At 38.5% G+C, this 24453-nt stretch overlaps 3 protein-coding genes and 1 long non-coding RNA gene across 9 annotated transcripts; 2 read left to right on the top strand and 2 right to left on the bottom strand.

Annotated features, from left to right (window-relative positions):
- Positions 1–3682: 3682 nt before the first annotated feature.
- slc5a6b (solute carrier family 5 member 6) lies at positions 3683–14485 on the bottom strand. Of its 2 annotated transcripts, none has more exons than XM_026152099.1 (17): positions 14423–14485; positions 14202–14258; positions 12398–12857; positions 12248–12313; positions 11271–11322; positions 11089–11156; positions 10657–10811; positions 10048–10188; positions 9580–9709; positions 9123–9211; positions 7656–7768; positions 7483–7553; positions 7318–7404; positions 7086–7237; positions 6905–7011; positions 6698–6819; positions 3683–4681 (listed from the first exon to the last, which is right to left on the bottom strand). In XM_026152099.1, exons 3-17 carry the CDS (start codon positions 12743–12745, stop codon positions 4544–4546), a joined length of 1839 nt encoding a protein of 612 aa, XP_026007884.1. In that variant the 5' UTR covers positions 12746–12857; positions 14202–14258; positions 14423–14485; the 3' UTR covers positions 3683–4543. The 2 variants fall into 2 exon arrangements, with proteins under 2 accessions (XP_026007884.1, XP_026007885.1); XM_026152100.1 differs by having other exon boundaries at positions 4619–4681; positions 6901–7011.
- On the top strand, positions 14040–17329 carry cenpo (centromere protein O). Of its 4 annotated transcripts, none has more exons than XM_026152104.1 (7): positions 14040–14230; positions 14495–14626; positions 14806–14957; positions 15438–15588; positions 15744–16015; positions 16473–16632; positions 17043–17329. In XM_026152104.1, the coding sequence occupies exons 1-7, from the start codon at positions 14134–14136 to the stop codon at positions 17150–17152; spliced, it is 1074 nt and encodes a 357-aa protein (XP_026007889.1). In that variant the 5' UTR covers positions 14040–14133; the 3' UTR covers positions 17153–17329. The 4 variants fall into 4 exon arrangements, with proteins under 4 accessions (XP_026007889.1, XP_026007890.1, XP_026007892.1 ...); XM_026152105.1 differs by having other exon boundaries at positions 14041–14176; positions 14492–14626; XM_026152107.1 differs by lacking the exon at positions 14040–14230 and adding an exon at positions 14238–14304.
- A 197-nt stretch (positions 17330–17526) lies between these two features.
- LOC113012114 (uncharacterized) lies at positions 17527–19895 on the bottom strand. The gene is made up of 3 exons (XR_003270647.1): positions 19840–19895; positions 18532–18598; positions 17527–18460 (listed from the first exon to the last, which is right to left on the bottom strand). It is a non-coding gene; the product is annotated as an uncharacterized LOC113012114 (long non-coding RNA).
- tp53i3 (tumor protein p53 inducible protein 3) lies at positions 19868–23884 on the top strand. Of its 2 annotated transcripts, none has more exons than XM_026152101.1 (7): positions 19868–19981; positions 20983–21061; positions 21190–21363; positions 21521–21788; positions 21973–22185; positions 23164–23360; positions 23556–23884. In XM_026152101.1, the coding sequence occupies exons 2-7, from the start codon at positions 21008–21010 to the stop codon at positions 23751–23753; spliced, it is 1104 nt and encodes a 367-aa protein (XP_026007886.1). In that variant the 5' UTR covers positions 19868–19981; positions 20983–21007; the 3' UTR covers positions 23754–23884. The 2 variants fall into 2 exon arrangements, with proteins under 2 accessions (XP_026007886.1, XP_026007888.1); XM_026152103.1 differs by lacking the exon at positions 19868–19981 and adding an exon at positions 20013–20113.
- Positions 23885–24453: the final 569 nt, after the last annotated feature.

Here is a 24453-nt window from a genome sequence, read left to right as displayed (position 1 = left end):
TTCATGATGTTTTTTCACCCGTTTCAGAGTTTATAATGGGTGTGTATGGGACGGAATGTTGGGGCTAGAGTGAGACAGCTCAACTGCTAGAGTGAGAGGAGCAAAAAAATTAATCTTAAAATCTTTTTTAAAACTGCTGCTGTGTCCACAGCGTTTGCTCTACAGCCATCATTTTACCCTCAAAACGTAGCCATCGTTGTCCTCTTTCATCCAATGTGTTTACTATTGTAATATGTGTTATGGTTCTTTCGTAAATGTCACCAATGCACAGCCTCCTCCCTCCAACTCTTCCATAGACTCTAATGTTAAAACGGCTCAGAAGGTTCGTTTGAAAATCAGAAGAGCATGGTGTCTTTCCACTGTCACCACGTCCATATAATAAGCTCCACAGGCATGAAAACTGAGAATTAGGTAGACTAGACATTGCTGTCGCTCACGGTGAAAGAATTTTGTCAATACGACTTTTACTTTTCATTTGGGAGCGATTTGTTTCGGCCTGACTTTTCTGTTCATTTTAAGCAGCAAAAGTGAGGCGCATGTCTGTGTACGTGTGTATGGAGCCATTGGGTGCGGTCACTATAGCAACCAGGCTCACACCTGCCTGCTTAACGAGCTCTGCCTGCCACTGTACCAAGATCCATCTTAAGCACTTCTCTTTCAACTGCTGCTGTGTCCACAGTGTTACAGCCATCATTTTACCCTCAAATTGTCGCCATTATTGTTCTCTTTCCAACACCGTGTCTTTCAAAGCTCAGGCATTTAAACTTTTTAAACTGTGTGGATCAAAGTGGAGGGATCACATTTGAGTCATTCAGTGATTCAAAGAATATGACCTTTTAATATTCATTCAGATGTTTTCTGACTCTAAATGTTCTTTTCTCATTTCTTAGGGTTTTCTAATTTACATTTAAAACATTTTCAGTTTTTTTCCAACTCCTTCTTCTGTGTAACCTTCAGCTTTTAGCAGTTCAGCATACATTAATGTTTCACCCTAATGATTTTTCCCCTTAAATTCTTTTTGTTTGAACTTTGAACTCCTCCACAGGTCCTTATATGTCAATATCAGGTTGGTTGCCATCTCCTGTTTACCAGTGATATGTCCTTATTTGACACAAATCTCAACTCTCAAAGTAAAAACATCTTTGAGCGTAAACTGATGATCTTAAGTACATTTTAGTAAATTAACGGTCCAATCCCTTCTTAATGTATTATTGCATGTATTATGTGTTGAATAATTGATTGAATTGTTAATTTTCCTTCTGAATTTGTTGTACACCACCTTATCATTGAAGACCAGTGAGTACTGCATATATCTTAAAGCAAACTCTTTTCACATGACTGCAATGGCAAATCACCTCTATACCAAGTATCTATATTTACCCTTTACAGTTTTTACATAGCCTTTATGTGCTAACAGACCTTATAATACAGACCGAGTGTATAGAGAAGCTCTGTAATGCAGAACTTTTATGGGTCCCTTTTGGATAATCATTAGTGGTCTGACCTTAAAATAAAGAACTCATTTGCTCTAAGTATATTACGAATACAAATGTTTAGTCAAATGAGATTTAGGAGCAACTGACAACTCTTTCTAGGCAGGGTGAACTGATAAAGAGTTCACCGCTAAACACATATTACACAAAATCTATTTGGAGAGTTATGGTATCTAACTCTTATTATTTGTTTTTAAATAATTAGCCTCAAATTTGATTTTTAGATTAAACATATGCAGTGACTTGACATCGCATTCAATTATATTTTCACAGGTGATTTAATATAGAGGAGTTCAACTGAGTTCAATTCCACCATCAGGCCGGGGTCTTTCTGTGTGGTGTTTGAGTGGGTTCTCCGCGGTACTTCGGCTTCCTCCCAAAGACATGCAGGTGGGGTTAGTTTAATTGGAAACACTAAATTGCCCATAGGTGTGAATACAGGAGTGAATGTGAGTGAGATTGGTTGTCTCTGTCTATGTGTTAGCCCTGCAACAGACTGGCGACCTGTCCAGGGTGTACCCTGCCTCTCCCCCTAATACAGCTGGGATAGGCTGCAGTGCTCCCCACGACCCTGAAAAGTGGATGAATGTGTTACATACAAATAACTCATGTTTGATGAAAATTACTTATTAAACAGAATGAATGAAAAAAAAAATTACTTTTAGCTTTCAGTCGTTCCTATTCTGATAACACTGTAGTAGTAGTGTAATAATATATTTCTAAAATAATATTTTCATTCATCATCTTAACAATCTGGATATTATTTAAACCGATGACTTATCAGTTGGTTAAAAGAAAAAAGATAGTATTGGCAAACTTCCTTGTTTATCTTAAAAAAAAAAAAAAAAAGGACATCCAGAATAAAAGCTGCTTTCTCCCAAACTTGATGTGAACATGCAAAACATTTCTTTTAGTTTGAATGTTGCAGAGAAGTCTAAATCTAACCAGCCACAACCGAAAACATGTGCATGAAGGGAGACTAAGTTGAAAAAAAAAAAATAGCGCATTCAAAATGTACAAGAGTAAAAAGTGTCTAAAAGCATAAATGATAATATTTTGTGACTTGAATACATGATTGGAATGTAGATCTTTATATTAACAACATTTTAATGATGTAACTAGCTGGAAAATAGCTCATATATTTAAATCCTAATACTGTTGGTGTTTTTCTGTCCAGTTACTTATTATATACATTGTACGGTACAGGCAAGTTAAGAAAAAAATCAAATTGCTTTAAGGAAAGTACGATATTATATTAATACAACTAACTCAGTACGATGTTTGAGTAAGTTTGAAAAATGTCTAATCATTTAAACACCAAGCCTGTATTTTTAATGCAAGCTAATTATAAATAGCACTAGTTGTAAATTTGGACAGGGACTCAATTTTTGTCATTTTGCCTCTATACACCACCCCAGTGGATTTTAAATCAAACAATCAATATGCAATTGAAGTGTCGACTTCCAACTTTAATTCAGGAAGTTTAACAAAAGTAATCAACTGTTTTCGAATTAAATACAATTTAAAAACAGTCCTCCAGCTACATTATACTGATCTTCATGTGTGAAACTTGTACAGGGCCCGCTGAAATTTGCAACTGCAAAAATAAAATAAAAACTTAGGAAAACAAAACAAAACCCAAAAGGTTGATTCTGTTCATCTGGATGTCGTAGCGTTTTCAGTGGGAGAAACGTTTCGTCACTCATCCAAATGACTTCTTCAGCCTCAGCTGACTGCAGGTTTCCCCAATCTTATAAACAGTACGTTGCATAACGACTGAAACTAGCACCACTGAATGAACAGTGGGATGACATTGTTCATTCAGTGGTGCTAGTTTCAGTCATATCGACCAGTTTCACTGACTTTTTGAACATGTCAAACATAAGGAATCATTTGCGCTTCCTAACACTGAGACTGAGATGATTGTGTAGCTCTGGGTCAATTCCTTTTACAAAGTGTTGTGTTTACTTTAATATTTACTCTAAACTTCTTAAAGATGTGAAATTACCCCAGTATTAGAGGATAAAAATCAAATAAACAATTTCAATAATATAAAAAACTAAACTTTAAACATTTTCTTAAAACTTACAGAAACAAATCTATTCAAAACTACAGACAAAAAAAATGAATAAAAAAGTCAAAACATAAAACTACAAAAACTAATGAAAACAACACAAAAGACAACAACGTAACTATAAAATCTTTAATTCTCTTTAGAAAGTTTTGTACTTTTTCGGTCAAGTAATAATCAAACATTCTTAACAGACAAGGCTGTATCTTTTCACAGGACCATTTTTAAAACAGCCACAGTAATGCTAAACAGTCATCAAGTACAAAGAAAATATCACCATAAAATATGTTTACTTCTTTTCCTCTTATGTCAAGCTCCCAACGTATCAATTTTGACATATATCAGCATAGTTCAGCTTTTTAACATGTACTCAGGAAAAACCTTCCAGAAAGCAGCTAACAATCTGAAGTGAGTCTGTTATTCTTCACCCTACTTGCTGCAGTTTTTTATACTGTTTCAATAGGAGATGCTCAAATTTAACATGGCCAAAATATAATGAGGTTGGCATATGTGCAAAGTTTAGGTGTGAAAGTTGCCTCTATAGTCTTTGCTCATTTATGTCAAGGTGAGAGTGGATATTCCTAAGATAATCATCTCAGGGACTCAGCTTTGGCTCTGCTGTTTGCGAGGGGCCCTCAATCCGAATAAACCTGCTTAATGGAAGAAAAGCTAAAACGGATGTTTAACCGAGGAGCTGCCTCAGGGCCTAGTACAAGGTCAATTTGTCAGCTGCATTCACATAAAGCTGAGTAGAGTAGAGTATGTAAGTAAGACATAACTGACTCAGACACTGACAGGTTCAGCTGAGTCTTTTGACATAAATAGAAAAGCAAACAAACAAAAAATTCTGATGTTAAATGTTGAAAAATTTGTAGCTTTGAATGCTGCAGGCATCAATCTAATGTGGACGATATTCACAACTTCTACATGTAAATTTTTAGAGGGAGCTGAATAGAGCCTCTTGTGACAGACGTCGACGTCACACTGCGGTTTCATACTCTACGAAAGTCTCGGGAAGAAAATTTTCCCTCTCTTCCAGTGATGATCTATCTTCTTGTGGGAATGCCAGTCCATTACCTTCTTTGTGTTGTGAAGGTTGCCTCTGCGGTGCTGCAAGCTATATGTAGATATTTTTTTAATTTAAAAAGATAAAAACACACATAAGGAAACTGATTTTATCAAATATTCATACCTGTGAAAAAGCAGCAAATATTTAACAGTGATCATTTTGATTATAAAAACCATGTTAGTTAGCATGCTGACATTATGCTAAATGCTACTGGTAGACACTCTCTTATTCACAAGGGGTCTCCACAGAAGGTAGCTTTACATGTTCAATTTGGTATTTTATGCCAGAGATCCTTTCTGATAAAGCCCCAAAGGGGATCAAACCAGGGATGCTTCACATACTGCTACTGCTGTATTTTGTGCTACACATTTCCATAAACTGTTAGAATGACTGACTGCTGCCAACTTCTGAATTTTGACTCCAAATGATGCAGAGTAAATACGAACGAAATGCAAGCAAGCATACATAATATTTAGTCTAATTTTGAGGAAAAAAAAGGGGAAGCAGCATTATATTCAGTGGTGCCTGAAGATGTTTACAGATAATCCCTCCCACCATCTCCAACATAATAAAAAAATGTCTCTGAGACCAGATTTTTACTCCTGCAAGAATACAACCTTTGACGAATCAGTTAGGATAAATTACTTATAATAAAGATGAAGGAAGTCACCCAGTCCTGAATCCTTTAAGTCCTTGGAAATAGGTGAATGCACCTCTTTCAGTTTTAGTCTAAAAAGAACTATGAGTTTCTCTCATAGCCCTGACTGATATGAGGATTCCTTACACAAGACTGAAATATTCTTCATTAGAGTCTCTCTGATTATCTGATTAGTCTAACTGTTCCAATTCTTACTTTAAAACCAGAGGCTTTTCAGGTTGTAGCACCTACATTTTGCAATAGCCTTCATCAACCTGTCAGGTCAGCTCAATAAAAATTACTTTTAAATTTGCACGACTGAACAATCTGCAATTTGCAGTGTTAATCCTGGTGATTAGCAGTCAGTTAATAAATAAATCTAATCCACAGGTTCATACATATCACTACTGGATGAGTTAATTTTTCATGTACTGCAGCCTGGCATTGCTTCTAGTGACGGCATATAGATATTTGCTCAATAATAAGAAAATAATTACATCCATGGCCTGCAAGCACTGCAAACTCATCCTTTTTCGCTTTCAACTCTGCAATGGGTTCATGATGCAGATGTGAAGTTTGTATGTGGACACTTTCTGTATTTTACAGGGTTAGAATAAAATGTTAATATGTGGCACTATCAGAGATGGAAAAAGATGCAAGAAAGACAGGACAAGAAAGGAAGGATGATTATTTTCAAAGGCGAGCACTGCTTAGAAAGTGAAATTTACATGCTTGGAATTTTAAAGTGTATATATATAATGTTGTAATTAACTTTAAAAAAATTTGAGTCAGATATTTATAAATAAATGATGTGTTGCTGAATTACAATTTCTTGCACAATGAACTGAAGTACACTAATTCTGTGTTATACAAAGACTGGATGAAAATATCAGGAAATTTAGGACAGGCTAAACTGGTTAGTTTGGAGTAATGTGTTAAAGTTTACAGTGCTGGACTGTTTACATCTAGGTAGCTGACACGAATGTATATTCAAAGTGACGATGCTGATTAGATTCACTGAATTGTACCTTTCTTATTGGAAAGGTTTAGGTGTTGGAAATTAGTTATAAAGCTTGTGTAACAGTTACTAATATCATGCAGAATTCGGTTGGCTAAAAAGGGCAGAAAGAGCAAAACAAATTATTCTGATTTATTTAAAGTGATTTAGTTTCCCATGCTGCACCACTACGCCCAAGCTGCCAAATCCCACTTTAGCCGCCTGCAAATCATGATCCTGAAAAGAGGCTCTTGAAAAAAGTCCCGCGCTTCCAAATTCTAGTAAACATTTCAAAACATCATCTCTGTCTCACCGGGGTTACACGGTTGTACCACCATCTTTACTTAATGCTTTACTATTATTCTACTGCAAATACATCATATATAAATGTTGCAAGGTTCTTTGCTATTAAATCGATCCTTTCACTCACCGTTTGTCCCAGTGGAGTCACACAGCAGAGCTTCTTCTTCAGGTGTTCAGGTAGAAAACAAAAAAGTTTTCCTAACAGGGGATAGAGTGTTCCTGGCATCACATCTTCTTCCTTTGTTGGGCCTAAGAAACATAATTAAGAATTTCTAATAAAAATTTTATAAAGAAAAGTTATGGACAATAAAGATATGCATAAGAACTCACCTACCTGTGAGAAAGCTGATAATCAGGCCTATTAAAATGACTGTAGTGCAGTTAAAGCCACTGTACCACATGTAGGACAGGGAGTAAAATCTCTTGAGTCCAGACGGTTGGCTGAAGAACAAAGAGATGCTTAAGGAGATGATCAATGAGGAGAGGTCACAGTGTGCAGCCGGAGTGATCTGTACCTCAGAGTGGTATTGTTGAACGCTGTCTGAATAGCAATAGTCGCATTGGTGCCGCATTCGAGTGGTAGTGGTCTTGTGCTACGATTGAGGATGCTTCCAATGCCGAGCCAGAAAGCCACAACCAGTCCTGCACACAGACCTACCAGAGCTCCCTGGAAACAATTACCAAAATAAGTTAATAAATAAATAAATAAACAGCATTATTGTGAATTTACGTTAGAAGTCAACTTACGATGGAGTTGGCCCACGGGAAGAACATCCCGAGACAAAACAGACCAAGAATAGGACCACCAACCATGCCGAAGATTTTCAAAGCCACCTAACGTTAAATATGATAAACAATCGGTCCAAACATAGAAGTATGTTGATTATAAAGTTATAACCGGTGCGAGCTTACCTGTAAAACCGAATCACCCATGAGGTGAGTGAGATATGCCATGGCCAGGCAGAGCAGTCCATAGGACATAGCTTATTAAGGAGACACAAGTATAAACTTTAGGGTCAAAGCATCATTTTCAATTCACTGCTTTAATTCACAAATTGCAACATTTAAAGCTTCAGAGAGCAGACCTAAAACTTTGGACAGCAGGGTTGCTCTCGCCTCAGTCATGGCAGGATATTGCGGTTTGATGAGGTCTTCCATTGTTACAGTAGCTAATGAGTTGAAGGCCGACGATATGGTGCTAAACAAGAAAAGGGAAAAAGGGCGTGTAACTTTAAAATGCAAATTAAAGGCATGTTTCACCGCTTGGATTCTAGTTACTAAATCATTACAGCAATAAGAGTTGATGTAAAAGATAAACAACCGCAGTTACCACCTTGTATTATAGGTCTGTACCAAGTCTTATCTTTGAGTCCAGGTGAACTTTGGTAACAAATTTGAGGAAATTCTCCTATTAATTATCTTCAAGAGATAAAGAGAATGGAACAGTGTTTCAACTCCACAACAGAGCTATAAAGCAAGCTCCACATAAACAGTCAGGTTCTCTTTATGTTTACTCGCTTGAGAAAACCTACAATTCCTATCAGAGATAGACACAAATATGTGACATCTGCGCGTTAGAGCTCTGAAACTTTCAAACTTGCATTTAAAAGATCAAAATTATGCAGTGTGTTCAGTTCTGAGTCAGTAAAATGGACACCAGGAGAGTTTGTCACAAGATCAAAGTAAAAGTCACTAAAAGTCACATCTGTAGATAAAATGACCTACAAATGAAACACAAACATTTACATATTTTCTGTATCACCAACTTCATAAATGTAAATTCCAGTGGCAATGAGACTAGCAGCTGTAAAATTATAGCAACGGTTTGTGCTGCTGTAACTTTATAGCTGGGCTTAAACTGGTGGCGTTACTAAGCTACATCTCTACAGGTAAAACTGGTTCCTTAAGCAGTGAATCTATACAACACTTAAAGATTCTGTAAATAATAGAAATAGTGAAAATGAGTCACTTCCAATTGTGAACATAACCTGTTCCAGCCCAGGTTAGCTGTTCAGCAGAAGTTGCTATGGTGATCTAACCTGAAAAGAGGGCCACCTTTATGGTATTCTTCATGACAAATAGCCTACAAATGCAGCAGGTTATTCACACTGTAATGTATGACTTTAGACTCAGCATAGCACACTAATCCATTAATCTTGGTTCGTAGTACACCCCTCAGGTTCACTCTGTGTGTGTGTAGGAGCAGTACCTGTGCCCCACTGACAGTGAAACTGCATCACAAAGATCAGCACAGCCACAAATTACAGCAAAAAAAAATTTTTTTTTTTTGTCTCTTCACTTTTAATGAGAGTGAAAAACCTGTTTTCCTTTTGGAAATGTGAGTTAAAATGTTTCCTATTTTAACAAAGATGCATGTAAACATCATGCAACGTTGGGGTCATGGACAATTATTGAAAATGTGTCCATACGTGACGATGAGTAGATAATGCAGGTATCATGACAAGCCTAAAGCTGAGGGATGAAATACTGTGGAAAGAGGATTGGTAGTAAAAATTATTCTGTCTCTGCAGAAACTGTGGAAAGTCCCGTACCTGAGGGCTGCACTGAATAAACAAGCAATGAAGAGTCCAGGCAGCCCAGGCAGACCGTGCAGCATATCCATCACAAAATATATCACCATCTGTGGGAAACAAACTATAAACATATCTTCCTGGTACCTTCAGTTCGATTTGCATAAATGTACAATTTGCCAGGAACAAAACACATATTGTATCATCTCTGATGTCCAAAACACACTAGAGAGACATGAGTCGAATGTAATGAAAGGTATCACTATAAAATATGCAAATACCAATGCTGGGTTTTTTTGTGCTCTCAGGGGTACTTTGTTTAATTCGGCACGAATATTTTTGATCATCCTTCATATTTCACTTCAGATTTTGTTTACTCCAGAGAAGAGTATGACAGTTATGCAATATTCATCCTGGATGGATGGATGGATGGATGGATGGGAACACTAAAAACATTACACAGCACAGTGCAACTCACTGCATCCCGTGAAGAACTGGCCAGCTTGTCAGAGTGGTCCTCTCCACAGTAACGTGCAAACATGACCAGCCCCATCACACAACTTAGAGCCAGAGCCAGCTGCAGGGAGGGAAAAACCATGTAGCAAGACCTGCAGGAGGTTGGGAACATAATAAGGTGCTAACTTTGAAGTCAGCTTCTTGTCATTTTCTTTTTATTTCACTCATCCTTTTTGCAGATGTTTTTTTCATGTTTTTTTGGAGCACTCTCCTTTAAACTTGCAGAGCAGAGTGGCTAACACATATAGCTAATCTAACAGCCACGGGATTTAATAAAGCACATGAATACATACAAGCTAGCTTGAAATAAAATATTGAGAGGCTCATCTACCGTCTCCTTCCATCTCTGTTGTGTCATGAATAACTGTAGAACATATTATCAGTATGAATTCACAAGAATCTTTGCTTTAATATCAAAGCCACTGCTTACCTGACAGCCTCTTTCTCTGTGCGTGAGCTGAGGTATCTTTGGACCTGAGCCTGGTTCACACCATACAGGGACAGCATGAGGAAGACCCCACCGACCCCAAGAGTCCAGAAGGTGTGTCTCTCTGTCGGATCTGGGTTTAGACTGTATCACAGGCGAGAGAAAGAGAGAGAGAGATGCGGTTTAAAGACTATATCTTATGAAATCAAATGCATGGTAAATTTTAATAACCAAATGCAAACCTAATTTCTCACCAGAAAAACCGCACTGTGGTTTTTAAATGTACGAGCTACAACAAAACAAAGCATTAGATTTCAGAGTGCTTTAATTCTGCAGCTGTTTGAAAGACTGTTAGAAAGAAGGAAGTTTCGTGTGGTTGCCGGTACGAAAAATAATGACAGCTTTATTGGAGTGTGCGATGTATTTGACTATCATCTGGATATATATGCCATGTATTTTATTTCTCCCCCCCCCATCTTCATCTGCATGCAACTAATGTGTGCTCAGTGTTGTACACCCCAGAAAGCTTTCAGTATCAAATATCATGCCCCTTGCCTGCATATTTCACATATTCATATAGAGTCGTTTCCATTAAGCAAACTTCAAACGCACTCGAGGCCAGAGATGCGGTTTCCCTCCCAGACTTTCCTCCAAACATCAGCCACTCCTCCAGTCTTCTGCACTCCCACCACAATGACAGCCAGCTGCCCTGCAAACATCACAACAGTCTGAAAGACGTCTGTCCAGATGACGGCCTTCAAACCACCCTGAGACAAAAAGGCACCGAAAGCATTAAAAGGCTACATATGTGAATCAAGAAGTATTCAACTGCTACTCAAAAATAAAGACCCTACTAAAAAATATTTATGGGTATTTTTTGCAGGTTTTTTGTCAGTTCTTGCAAGTTATTTTTATAGAGTAGCAAAGGCAGTGTTGACAGAAGAGCAAGTCATTCCTATCAGGTTAAGCTCAATAAAATCACTCTCAATTTATTCAAAGCCCTTGTAGATGGCTGATTCAAACTGAGCCTGTGATGTAACTCACCAGTGTTGTGTACAATGTGCACACGAGTCCAGTGGCCAGCACTGTTCCCCATAGTTCAAACCCAGTGACTGCAAAAACAGAGACAGAGAGCAACCCACTGAACTACAAGAATTATTTAGTTAAGTTCAATGAGAAAGTAAAAAATAAATAAATAAATAAATAAATAAATGACCTCTTCTTACCTGCATTTAGTGCAAAGGCAGGAGTATACACACAAACTCCCATATAGATAACCTGCAGTCGGGCAAAAAGAAAATGTCAGCTTCATAGAAAAACCTTTGAACTTTAAGGCCTTTATATTATTGAATGCACTAAAGCGGTCCACTAAATGTGCAAAGTGACATTAAGTTTATTATCCTTATAGCTGAGAGTAAAAAAAAAAGAATATTTACACCGCTTTATTATATCTGCTTAAAATAAAACTAGAGCTGGTACAACATGACATAGCTACTGGGTATCAGTCTTCCTCTTCTCCTGCCTGCTCTCTTTAAAGGTCGCCACAGTGGATCATCTGCCTCCATCTCACACTTTCTCTAACATCCTCCTCTGTCACACCAACCCTGTGTATGTCCTCCTTCAGTACATCCATAATCTTTTCTGTGGTCTTCCTCCTTTCTTCCTGCCTGGCAGCTCCACCATCAACATCTTTTGTCCAGCATATATCGTTTCTCTGCACACGTCCAAACCATCTCAGCCTTATCTTAACTTTGTCTCCAAACTGCTCAATCTAACCTGTCCCTCTGATGTAGTTATTTCTAATCTTGCCAATTTTGGCCCCTCTCAGTGAAAATATTAACATCTTCAACTCTACCATCTCCAGCTCCATTAAACTTGTCCACCTTCTCTAACCCTGTCATTTACACTTATTCTGTCTTTATTTTTACCAGTTGTAAATTTAAAAAATTTTTTAAAAAAAAAAACTGTAAGCCTAAACTTATTTTTTGGCACCATCCCTACAGAATCCGATTATTATAAAATGTTATGTTACATTTAAAAAAAATTCTTAATAGGTTACACAAGGGAGGTTATTTATATTTTACTCCTGTGAGAAAGACAGCAGTTATGTTATATTTGTAGCTGTGGTATTTGAATATCAAATATTGGGAAAAAACCTTGCATCAGCACATCCTGTGTTATTGCACTGCAGTGCTGCACTCACCATTTGAAAGATGAAGGTGAAAGTTCCACATATGCGTACTGCTTTGCTGAAGCGCAGCTCAAGATACTGTGAAACAAAGCAGCATAAGAAATCTAAAGATAAGCTTGCTTTAAATGAGTACTGGTGAAAAATGAAAATGCTTCGGCAAACCTGGTAAGCGCTTGAGACGCGCAGTCTGTAAAACACTGGAATGAAAATGTGAGCTGGAATGAAGAGGCCCAGGATGTAGGCGCAGCCGATGAACCAGTACTGAGTGCCGTGCGTGTAGATCTCTGCTGGTACGCCAATGATAGCCACGGCCGACTGGAACGAGGCAATGAGCGAGAGGGAAACGGGGAGGCAGCCCATGCTTCTGTCTGCCATTAAGAACTCTTGAGTCGTGCGCTGACGCCCACCAGACAGAGCGTAGTACAGCCCGATGCCCATAGAGGCAGCGAGTAAGACGGCAAATATCACATAGTCTATAACCGTGAAGAACTTCTGGTCGGACGGGTCCATCTTGATTGTCTCCTGGCTGCAGTTTGAGAAGATTGTGTGCTTCTTCACACACACGGTCAGAAAAATAGGAAACGTCCTTGTTCACACCCATCAGTCATAACAGTCCAAAAACCTTGAAGGAAACAAAAAAAGCTGAATAAATATGCATGTGGGCTGGCTGTTAAAGGTTGGTGCTTTGAATCCTGGGCAAGATACTAAACTCAAGTTGCTCTCTGATACATCCATTCGAGTATAAATGTCAGACAGAAAGCATTTAAGCATTAAAAAGTGCTTGTATGAAAGGGTGTGAATGAGTGAGTGCTCAGATTAGAAAAGTGCTATTTAAGAACCTGTCTATTTATCATTTGCATGTGAGGTGATCTGCTCAGATATCCAGAGTTATTATTTATATTATGTAATATTATTCTATTCAGCCCTTTTCTGCTTATAAAATTTAAAAAAACAACAACAACTTTGCAAAAGTTGGAGAAGAAACACATCTGCACACAGCTGATTTCCTTGTGCTTTTCTTAGACATTTGTGCTCCTGCTCAGACAAACAGATTCAGCACTGAGTCTGCTGTCACTAAACTGTAATGCTTGCATCAAAGCACCACTGCTACATGAGAATATCACCAATCTGTGCAATGTAAAGCAGACAAACTGAAGTCACGTAACCTCTCACTATGTCAACTTTTCCCTGCTTGTGCTGATCCAAAAATAATGTCAGCTGTTTTGGAAAGGGGGAGGTTCCTTGCTCCTGAGCTACAGCAGGAACCAGTCACTGTGAGTTTTCAAGGTCAATGACATCAAACGTTTAAACAAGCGCTTCCAGCTGTGGCGAAGAGGGGTTAAAAGGTCATTTTAAAACGTGTTTTCCTATCAGAATATACAGCCAATAAAAAATATTTCAGTGGAATGTACTATAAATTGCAGTATTTTTAAATTGACTGCTTAACTACATCAAGAAAAATTACCTAGAAGATTGTTTTCAAAACATTTTGGGGTTTTTTGCATTACAAATAGGTGTCACTCAAGAGTCCAGGGTGGCATCCTCATGTATCTTGTTTTGATTTCCTTCCACATTAAAACAGACTGAAGGTTGAAATCCTTTCATCTGGCCGGGAGCCAGATTAGGTATTAATATACTGTAAAAATCTCTGCTGATCAATTAATTGATCATTTTGCCTCAAACCCCACAAAGGAGGTGCACAAAATACAAGGTCACAAAAGCCTCGTTGTACTATAGCAAAGCATGATGCAGGATTTTAAAAGTGACTTTAATTTGACTTGGAGACACTGTTGCTGTAGCTTTGATATTTTAGTTATAAATAACTGTCCCGTGACCGTCTGTAACGTTATCTGCATAACTTGACTGGGTATGAAGGAAATGGCCCTAATCAAGACAGCATGGTGTGTGAGAGGAAACAGTGTGCTAGCGGAGACAGAAATGGTACAACAGCATTGAGCAGGGTTACCTTTACAGGGCAGCACTGTGGGTATCCGGGTGAGTGTAACCGTCACCATGCCTTTCACTGAGACGTTCAAGAGCACTGCGTTAGTTAAAGCTTGATGAGGAAGGTATTTCCATGAATGAAATCACGACTTTATGAAAATCAAGGGTTGTATTTTCAAATAAACGTGTGTCTTGTGTGTTTAAACTTATGCTATGTTGAAAAAAGGACTTGAACACACTTACCATGCTAATCTGTCGCTCCATTGCTCCATGTGATCGCAAACTGTTTTTAATTTTCTTCCGGGGTTGGAGAAGTGGGCGGTGTGGTGACGCAACAGCCGCCAAAATCAAAAACTTGCAAGAGGAGTGGATGTTTACATCGGATCAAGTACGTACAGAAAAATAAAGAAAAAGACTCGGGAAACATGGAGGGAGCACCTGCGAAAGGTACCTCGGAGCGAGAGCTTTTAACTAGCTTAGCGACACCGCAAGCTAGCTTATAAAGAACATTGTTGTGATGCAAAGTTCGTTAGCCTGCTAATGCTATGAGCTAATGTCTATTAGCCCAACAGTAAAACATTCGTTTGTGTCCTTTAGAAGTTAGTAAATGTGTGCTTTATCCTCAGGTGTTTTGAGTCACCTGAGTCTGCTGGAAGTTAAAGCCAGGAGTCGTAAAACTCAGCTTCAGCAGCACAGTCGTGTGATGGAGCTGAAGGCTAAAGTTGAAGCACTGAAGACCCAGAGAGAGCAGCTGAAGGCACAGATACAGACGCACCAGGTTTGGGGGCTCATGATGGTAGAAGCTAACTTAGCGGACAAATATTTACGCAAAACACGTGATAAATTTATAAAATTATAAGCCGTATTTATATTCATAAAATATACAGTTTATAGTACGATTACATTGAAATATTTATCAAGATATAGTAGTTTATGTTAGTGTTTTACTTATATACTACAGTAGAGTACTCATCCTTACCTGACCATTTTCAGAAGAATATTGTATTTCTTTGTTAAGCCATTTAACACCGATCTATAAATCATTCAAGCATAAAGAAGGTACACAACTCGAGAGATGAACCACTGTTTGACAGGCATATAATAGTATTTTTGATTGGGATTCCGATCCTGATTGTTTACTTAGGTGTGAGAAAGCAGTGATAAACCAACTGATTTCATGTTAATATGATGCTCACATTTGAACTGGGTCTGAAACGTTACATCACTTTCACATGCTGGTTGCACTTCCCTGTTACAGGACCTCCAGAAACTGAGGTTGGCTATGGACAAACAGTGTGCAGATGAAGAAGAGGAGAACATGGAGGAAGAGTCGGAGAACTCAAAACTTTTGCGGCTCATGGCCAGACACACTCAGCTGAAAGATCTTCTACATGCTCATCACCTCATTGGTATCAGCCTAACTGCAGTATTATTTCCTCTGGTTCAGTGTCACCTGGAGATGTTTTCACTGACTTTTTCCAGTGTGTCTCATATTTCAGATCTTTATTGGTCTGTTTTAATCCTCTCTTTTTTCCTGCTCTGTTTTATTTGCTGATATCATCAGGTGGGTATGACATCATAAAGACTCGCAAGGGGAAAGGAGCGTGCGTATCTATCGCAACGGCCTATGAGGACGTCTTCTTAGACACCTTTAACCTGGAGATTGATCTGAAGCCAACTGTAAAGATTAGTCGCCACAACATCCCTCCCTTTATTCCCCTAAACAACCTTGCTGAGCAGAACAACATGCAGACAGACCTGAGGGTGTTTCTGGACACCCTCAGCAAACATCTCAACGCCTTTGCTGGTCGCAAGCAGCAGCTGAAGCTTGTTAAGGTGCCAGATTTCACTTTTTTAAATTATATTTCACCATATCCCTCAGTAGCTGATGTTGACTCCATCATGTCAGCATTCTGGGAGGGCAAAGCCATCTGTTGCAGGACTCCATGTTTAGGTGGCTGAAGATTTTTTTTTTTTTAAACATATCTCTGGCTGGACGTTTGGGCTTGTTCTACTACAGAATTAATTTACACTTTGATTAAATTATGAATAAGAATATAACAATCAAAAGTACCCTAAACAGTTGCACAGTTCTTTTTATGAAACCTGTAGTTTTGTTGGTGAACAGTAGAAACCGTGGAGTTTTGTTCCATTCGTAAATTTTGAAAGCCAAGAACCCATTAATGTTAAGCACAAACTATTTATGGCCTTTAAAGCACAAAACCGTTTTGTATTCATTGCTATTTGTTTTAAAACAATATCAAATTGACCCTGTTTTGCTTTTTGTTTATAGGAGAAACATAAGTCTGTTGAGGTGATGGAGAGTAATGTTTTATGTTCACTACTGGTGCTGTTATTCACTGTGCCGAGAGAAAAGACAGCTGTGCTCTGCACACTGGACTACACGGACCACACCAGATGTCTCCCCACACGAGTCCATCTGGAAAGTGAAGGTAGGAGTTTCACATTCATTTTTGTTTTAAATGCAAACTCAGTCCCATTCCCACAGGCGTATGATGCAACATGCTTTTACGAACATTTGTGGAAGTAATGGTCATTGTAAAGCGGTCACTGAATTGCAAAAAGGAAGCTTGTGAAATCCTAGATATTCAACCATCAGCTTCAAGTATATTAAAAGTGGAAGTGTTCAGGAGCCACAAGAGGTCAGCCACAAACGGTTCATGAAGTGACAGGACTGTTTCAGTGGCTGAGCAGACTTTTGCTGTAATGCGACCCGATACTTTTGTCCATTTAATAGATGTAGAAAGTCTGTTTACAAACATGTGATGTTGTTGTTAAAGACACCCATAAAACTTAAATTTGGTAATGTTGTTTAATGTTGATTTCCTTTTGTTTGTTGCAGACAAACAGCTTCCCGATTCTCCACAGTGGAAGAAAAACTGCACCTTACTTATGGAGACTCCTGTGCACAAAGCTTTAATAACCATGAAGAAAATGGGAAGCATTGCTTAATTTATTCACTAATATGTATTAAATGAGTTTTGCTGTTGCATTTTGCTAAAAGAGTAATGTACTTACTCATTTTTCATTTTTGTTTTTAAGGTATTAAATTGTAAGAAAGTGAAGTTTCCAAATGTTCAAGCAAAAAGTCTTAAAATTCAGGCAATAAAAGTCATATTTGTGATGCGATCGCTGTTTTTTTTGTCCCTGTCTCTATATACATGGTCTGTAAATACTGTCTCTGATGTTGCTATTAACTTGTGTGTAACGTCAACCTGCCAGAGGGTCTACAGATGGAAATTAGGCTATAATCTGGCATAGTTACATTTGTTAAAATGTTCAATAATATGTATTGTCCCTCTTTCTAATAAAGAAAGGGAAAAACATCAATTTTATTTATTTATTTTTTTATTATTTTGCACACTGTTGCGCTGAGTACAGTCATACAGGTATGCTTGTTGCCATGGCAGTCTCAGCACATGTAATACAATAGCCCATTGTAAAGCGTGTCTAGTGCAAGCGGTTGTCGGTAAGTGCAGTAATTTTTCAGCAGCACATTCCTTAGAGATTCAGTTTCAGCATAATCAAGGAGTTTGTTTCACATCAAACAACTAATAAGAAATAGTTTTGTTTTTAAGATATTGAGTTGTGTAAAAGTAAAAGTGCCCAAACTTTCAAATTCCTCTACGAAAGTTTCGTAATAACCTCCACGTCTTTTTTATCTTTCAGCTTCTCTATAAATTCCATCACCTTCTTGTGTAACATTTCTCTCTGAAGCAGTCTCAGCCTTTCCATTTCCTCTTGGGCTTTCTGCTGTTGCCTGGCCAGCTCTTTTTCTGATATTGAGTCAATCGTTGCAATCTGTTTCATCTGCATAAGTGACAAGTTGCTCTGGACTTTCCCTTTGTGTCTCACAGAGCTTGTAGATTTAGTCGATGGTGGTGGTGCTGATATGGATCGACCCTGTTCCACGAGTTTAGATCCTTCATAGCTGGATTTGCTAGGACGCAATCGTCCAGCAGATGTGTATATCCCTGGAGCCCTGGAGAAGTTTGCGTCTGCATTTCTTTCATACTCGGCGATTTCTTTCATAGCGATGCTGACTGTAGCTTTTGGTTCACAGACTTGTACCATCACCATCCGTCTTGCTTCATTTATCAGTTTGTCCCTTCGCTGTTGAAGCATTTTCTGGGTGTATCGGTGCTGTTTATCCAACATGATTAGCTTACGTTGCAGATCTCGGTCCTCCTTTTGGTTTAGCACTCTTAACACTCTTTGTAGTTCAGGTCTTCTGTAGATGTGATCCATTATGTCCAAGAACTAGGGGGAGGAAAGCATTTTCTGAGCTTTTTTGTTTTTTAGATTAAAACCAAAAATATCAGTTTTATTACCTGATTTTTGTGCACTACTCTGAGCGCAGTCGTACAGGTGTGTTTGGTCTCATGGCAGTCTCACCATCTGTAATATAATAGCCTATTGTAAAGCATGTCTAATGGAGGTTTTGTTAGTGATTTGCAAGTGTGCAGTAATTGTTCATCAGCGCATTCCTTAGAGATTCAGTTTCAGCACAGTAGCAGGGCTTCTTGCACGTTACACTGTGACTGTGAAAAATACTTTGATTTTGTGCAGTTTTCGCCCTCCTGCTTCATATAATTCACTATTTGGGGTTATGATAAAAAAATGAATTGTAAATGTACATTTTGGGAGAAAATTACATTATGAGTAACCATTTGTTTTACTGTAAATGCTGTGCAAATAAATACAATCAGAGACTGTTATTCGAATATCCTAAACTGTTGCTTTTATATAAATATTGGTAATTAAAGATGTGGTGGTTTTAGAAACACTGAGCTCATGAATCCTCGCTATTCTGACTGAGAAAGATTTGCTTTGACACAAGTCTTCAGTTGTTACTTTAGCCATTGGATCATCTGCAAACGTGTCATCCTTCTCCAACCTTCTTTCTCATCTCCTCTTTCACTATATCTGTGAATCTTACCTGGTCTTCCTCTGACCCTCCTGCCTGGCAGCTCAATGTTATCTTCGGCCGGATGTATCCACTAACCCTCCTGCCAGTTATTCATTTGGCAAAGATTTAATGCTGAATTCGCTTCCCGGTGAAACCCTCACTATTTAACTGGGCTTGGGACTGACACTAGGAGTACTCTGGGTTGAGCCATAAAATAAATATATATTGGTCATGATCTCCACTAGCTTTCTATATTTATTGATTGGGTTTTCCTAATATTTTGATCATCTATTAACTCCTTCAGCCATTTTAAGCAAAAACATTTTTTTTATCATTACTTTAAGTTTTTTAGCATCTTATTTCACAGTAAACTCTGAGTCTTTAGAGGGGTTTTTTCCTTTGATTGATTGATTTGGGATTTGTCATCTTCTTGTGGGTGTTTTCAATCTACTTTTTAGTAGACTCATTTATATCATCAGATCCACATTAACATGAACATAAGGCAAACTATGCTTACGAGAAAATCGCTGTGCTACAGCAGGCAGAAAACGAAAAAGTTGAATAAATATTACAAAAACATGACTCTAGTTTGTTAGATTTCTCAGTTTACTTTTATTTGTCTCTGTTCCCCATAAAATATTAACTGCATATATTAAGTTATTATATAAATGAAAATAATACGAAGCGTCCTGATCATATTTACAAAAAATGGTGTAAAATTGCAGTATACCTTTAACAAGCAAAGCCAGCCCCTCTGGAGTTTGGCCCTCCTGCGCCAAAACTGAAAACCAGGCTTGAAGATGGCACAACAAAACTTCCCAAAATGTCACACAGTTACTCCAAAGTTGATCAGCTGTTGACATCGCTGCTTGGTAAGTTTATTCTCTGCAGTGATTTGGCTTCATTTACATTTGCAGGAGAGCTGTTCGCTCGTTTTCAGCTGCTTATCTTCACTGCTGCTTCGCTGGTTTTAGTCGCTCAGGTCAAACAGCGTAATCAATCAGGTTTGTCGATTTACATTATTTAATGAAACAGATAATGATTCGGACATAATGTAAAATACAGCCGTCTAAAGCGCGAGAGAATGTTGCGCATGCGCATTACGGAAAGGGGAGATTACAGTATAATGTAAAAGCAGAAAAACGCATACGTTTACAATAAGGGGTTTCTCTTTTCCGCTTTTTCACGGTCTCTTCTCCATGTTTTTTCCCTTTGTTCTGCTAAATAGTTCTGATATGTCTTCAACCCTTGAGTTCCTGGCTTGTATTCAGCATTTTCAAACTTTGCGGTTTAAACGGTTTTGGTCCCATGTAATTGTTTAGAGATGTAAAACTGTGTTAACCGGAGAGTCTAACTGTTTCTGCTACTTCAGGTGCTGACTTTGGCATAAATAACTGCAGATGAGTTGGCTGTTACCAAATACGAACAGTTAATTTTGATCTCACAGAGGTTTATGCTTGGATATTATTTAAAACAATTAACGGCAACAATCCATAGCCAGATAACCTAAACCACTAAACACTGAGGCATTTTTTAATACATTTGGGCACACTGGGTGGAGAAGATCACTGAGATAATCAATCCGCAAAAGATATTATATGCAAATAAACCAAGTTGGAGGCTTTATTTAGTATAAACCACAACATTAATTTACTCTTAAGGTTTTACACCAGACAGGAGCTGAAGCACATTGCTGTTTTAAATATGGAGCACCTAAACAAATCTATGGAAATGCAGATATCAACAAATAACACTCATTTTGTAAAATTCTGCTTTGTTGTTATTATTAGAAATTATGACATACTTTATGTTCTGTAACTTGTAACTTGTGCTTTAACAGCTTAATTTCCTCTTTTGTTTTCCACTCAAATAGCAATTGCCCCTGCAGAGGTTATCTAATGCATCCAATCCTGCAACCTGGAAGATTTTTACTCAGAAATACGTGCCACACGGTAAGTGTTTAAGCACTAAATTAAAGCCTACATAAAGTTGCTTCAGTTTTACATGCTGCAGTTTTTCTTGTTGCACTACTTGCAGGTCAGAAAGAAAAATGTAGGCCTACTCTACTTTTGTTTTCAAGGTGTGGTCCAAGCATTACGTTAGTGTTGCCAAGATGATGCGGGCAGTGTGTGTTGATGTACCCGGAGGACCGGAGAATTTGCTGCTGCAGTCTGTTCCCAGACCTAATCCCAAAGCAGGAGAAGTCCTGATTAAAGTTCATGCAGCTGCCCTCAACAGAGCAGACCTGTTACAGGTAGATTATTATTGTAGCCAAAAGAGCATAACACAGTGCTATTATCTCCTGTAAATCTCATAACCTGCTTTCAGTCTTCTTTGACTCACTGTATTCTGAATTATATCTAAATTTGCATAAAACAGGCCTGAAAATAATTATCTTGTGTTTTCCACAGAGACGAGGCCTGTACCCTCCTCCTGCTGGTGAGAGTGACATCATAGGCCTGGAGGTAGCTGGTACTATCCACACCCTGGGTCCAGGGGTGAAAAAGCAATGGAAACCAGATGACCGGGTCATGGCTTTGCTCTGTGGAGGAGGATATGCAGAATATGTTTCTGTGCCCGAGGAGCTTCTCATGCCCGTTCCCTCTAATCTCACAATGTGTCAGGCTGCTGCAATCCCAGAGGCCTGGCTCACTGCTTTCCAACTGCTGGATTTTGTTGGTATAGCAAACATTTCTGTGTCTCTTTGTTTTTCTTCATATTCATATGTTTTTTGGATAAAGATTAGACAACTGAGTTATTAAATGAGTCACATTTATTTCTATTTGACTTTTTTTAATTAACAAGAGGCCAAAGTCAGATTTGGTTCAAATTCTATACTTGCCATCGGTCTTCTCTGCTCCAGCTCAGGTGAAAGAGGGTGAGGTGGTGCTGGTTCACGCTGGAGGCAGCGGAGTCGGAACAGCGGCCGTTCAGCTTGTTCGTCTGTTTCGGGGTGTGCCGGTTGTCACTGCCGGGAGCCCAGAAAAATTGAAGCTGGCTGAGAAACTGGGCGCTGTAGTTGGATTCAACTACAAAGAGGAGAGCTTTGCACAGGGAGTGCATGACTTCACTGGAGGTGAATTATGGAAATCAACGTGCATTTAATTTTGCTGCAGGCGACGGTGCAGTGTCTCTGCTGATAATTCCTAATGATAGCATTGTTTTTGCATACTTCAGATTGCTATCAAATGTTTTGTCTTTGTTTCACAGGCATTATATTAGAGTTAAATGTTTCCAACCACTGTAGCAATCAGAGCTTAATGCTACATAGCTCTTCTGTAGCTTTCTAATAAATGCACATCAAAGAGCTTTGGTAACCAACTCCAAAAAAATCCTCCGTCAATACTTAAGAACCAAGTCAAAACACATGATTTCATTTTCAAGGATAAAAGAAAAATTAGTTGTTTTGTCATTTTAGTTCAAAAAATTTTTTTATTCAATCTGTCGCAGTGTATTTGTTTAGAAGAGGGGTCAAGCATAAGACCGGGGGGGAGAATTGGCCTGCCAAAGAGTCCAATCAGGCCCACTGGAAAATGTAAAGGAGGGCATAAAGATTGGAGTTCTCGGTGTATTTTGATTACATTTACAACTTTTCCTACTGATACAAACCTCCCACATGGTCATTCATACTGCACTAATGTAGTAAAGTAGCATTAAAAACAGCGGAAGGATAGAATAGTTCCTGTATTTTCACTCTCCACTGCAGAAATGTAGTCTTCATTGATCTTGTTTAGCCTAGCTAACCTACACCACAAAACACTGAAATAATTTTGAATATATTTGAACACAATGGGTGGAAAAGGTCACCGAAATAATAAATCTGCATAAGAGGATATGATATGCAAATAAACTGAGTTAAAGGCTTTATTCAGTATAGACCACAGCATTAGTTTACTCCTAAACTTTCACACTAAACATGCAGTCAAAGTGGGCTGTGGTGGGCCATGATGTAAAATAAGATTAGCATCTCTGGTTTGGAGCTATTTTGAATCAAGAACGTGATTGTATTGGAGAAGGGCAGTTACCTGTAATTGTAAAATCTCTAATTTCACAGGCAAGGGAGCAAATGTGATCCTTGATTGCATTGGTGGGCGCAACTGGGAGTCAAATGTGAGCTCTTTGGCCATCGATGGCAGGTGGGTGCTGTACGGCACCATGGGAGGGAGGGCGGTAGAGGGAGATCTGCTGGGCAAACTGCTGTCCAAGCGAGGCCACTTGCTCACTAGTCTCCTCCGCTCTCGCAGCCTGCAGGTAAGAATTGAAAACAGAAGTGACACAACAGCTGTGTTTCGTCATCTCTGCGCTGACTCATGTCAGTGTCGCTTTCCTCTCCTGGGTCTGGTTTGCCAAAATGAGGCAACTTGCTTGGGTTACTTTTCAGACATCTCTTGTAATATATATGTTTGCAACTGGACCTGATATGTACTTTGCATTTTCCTTTCACAGTACAAAGCTGACCTGGTGAAAGCTTTTACAGGCAGGGTGTTGCCATATTTCTCAGACCAGCCTGCCACCCTGAGGCCAGTGATTGACCGCACATTTAGCCTGGATGACATTGCAGAGGCTCATAAGCACATGGAAGCTAACAGAAACATGGGGAAGATTGTCATCAATGTGATTCCACAGATTGAGCAAACACAGTGATGAATTCATACTGTAATAGAAACGCACTGGCTTTGAAATTTCCCAAAATACTGAAACCCACTGTCATTGTAAAACTTTTCTTTTGTTAGGAATATTCATAATTTACTAATAAAATAGACCAAATCACTGTTTTTCATTTTCTGTTCTAGTATTGTTACGATTACGTCCCGTGTTACTGTTCTTTTTCTATCCCCTATTCATTGAGGTGAGTTTTCTCCTGTGGTGGTCTTACTCACAATTTTCTACTAGCAGCATAGAAATGACAGAAATGTGCATTTCAATGCATGATCAATGTTTACAATAGTTAACTAAAAAGCTAATTTGGGAAAAAAGGAAAACTAACTCACAAAACTAGAAATACATAGATAGTAAATGTTATAAGTTTTAATCTTTGGCAGTTTAGATACTTTTTTTTTTTTTATCACAGCCTGCCTGATTAAATTTTGTTGCATTTGCTTATTGAGACTTGGGATGTCTGTCTACATGATTGTGAGTCAGCTGACATTTGTACTGTAACAATACCTGTTTTGATTTTCCTAAATTTCGCCCCTGATAATAATCCTCAGAGGTCACCACAGCAGATCATCTCCCTTCATCTCACCCTATCTATTCTCATCTGCCACACCAACCCTCTGCATATCCTCCCACAGTACATCCACGTACCTCCTCTGTGGTCTTCCACTTTTTCTCCTTTTTAATC

This window comes from Astatotilapia calliptera, chromosome 19 (assembly GCF_900246225.1).
Source record: "Astatotilapia calliptera chromosome 19, fAstCal1.2, whole genome shotgun sequence".
Classification (NCBI taxonomy): Eukaryota; Metazoa; Chordata; class Actinopteri; order Cichliformes; family Cichlidae; genus Astatotilapia; species Astatotilapia calliptera.
This window is presented reverse-complemented; position numbering and strand designations above follow the sequence as displayed.

Bases quoted from the DNA above. Each gene is read 5' to 3' on its own strand.
- tp53i3 (XM_026152101.1), top strand. From the start codon at position 21,008: ATGCATCCAATCCTGCAACCTGGAAGATTTTTACTCAGAAATACGTGC. The intron at 21,062-21,189 runs GTAAGTGTTTAA...TTTGTTTTCAAG, and splicing joins TCAGAAATACGTGCCACACG to GTGTGGTCCAAGCATTACGT. The intron at 22,186-23,163 runs GTGAATTATGGA...CTAATTTCACAG, and splicing joins AGTGCATGACTTCACTGGAG to GCAAGGGAGCAAATGTGATC.
- cenpo (XM_026152104.1), top strand. From the start codon at position 14,134: ATGGTGTGTGAGAGGAAACAGTGTGCTAGCGGAGACAGAAATGGTACA. The intron at 14,231-14,494 runs GTGAGTGTAACC...GGGTTGGAGAAG, and splicing joins GCAGCACTGTGGGTATCCGG to TGGGCGGTGTGGTGACGCAA. The intron at 16,633-17,042 runs GTAGGAGTTTCA...TGTTTGTTGCAG, and splicing joins AGTCCATCTGGAAAGTGAAG to ACAAACAGCTTCCCGATTCT.
- slc5a6b (XM_026152099.1), bottom strand. From the start codon at position 12,745: ATGGACCCGTCCGACCAGAAGTTCTTCACGGTTATAGACTATGTGATA. The intron at 7,405-7,482 runs GTAAGCTCGCAC...ATTTAACGTTAG, and splicing joins TGGGTGATTCGGTTTTACAG to GTGGCTTTGAAAATCTTCGG. The intron at 6,820-6,904 runs GTAGGTGAGTTC...TATGTTTCTTAG, and splicing joins GATTATCAGCTTTCTCACAG to GCCCAACAAAGGAAGAAGAT.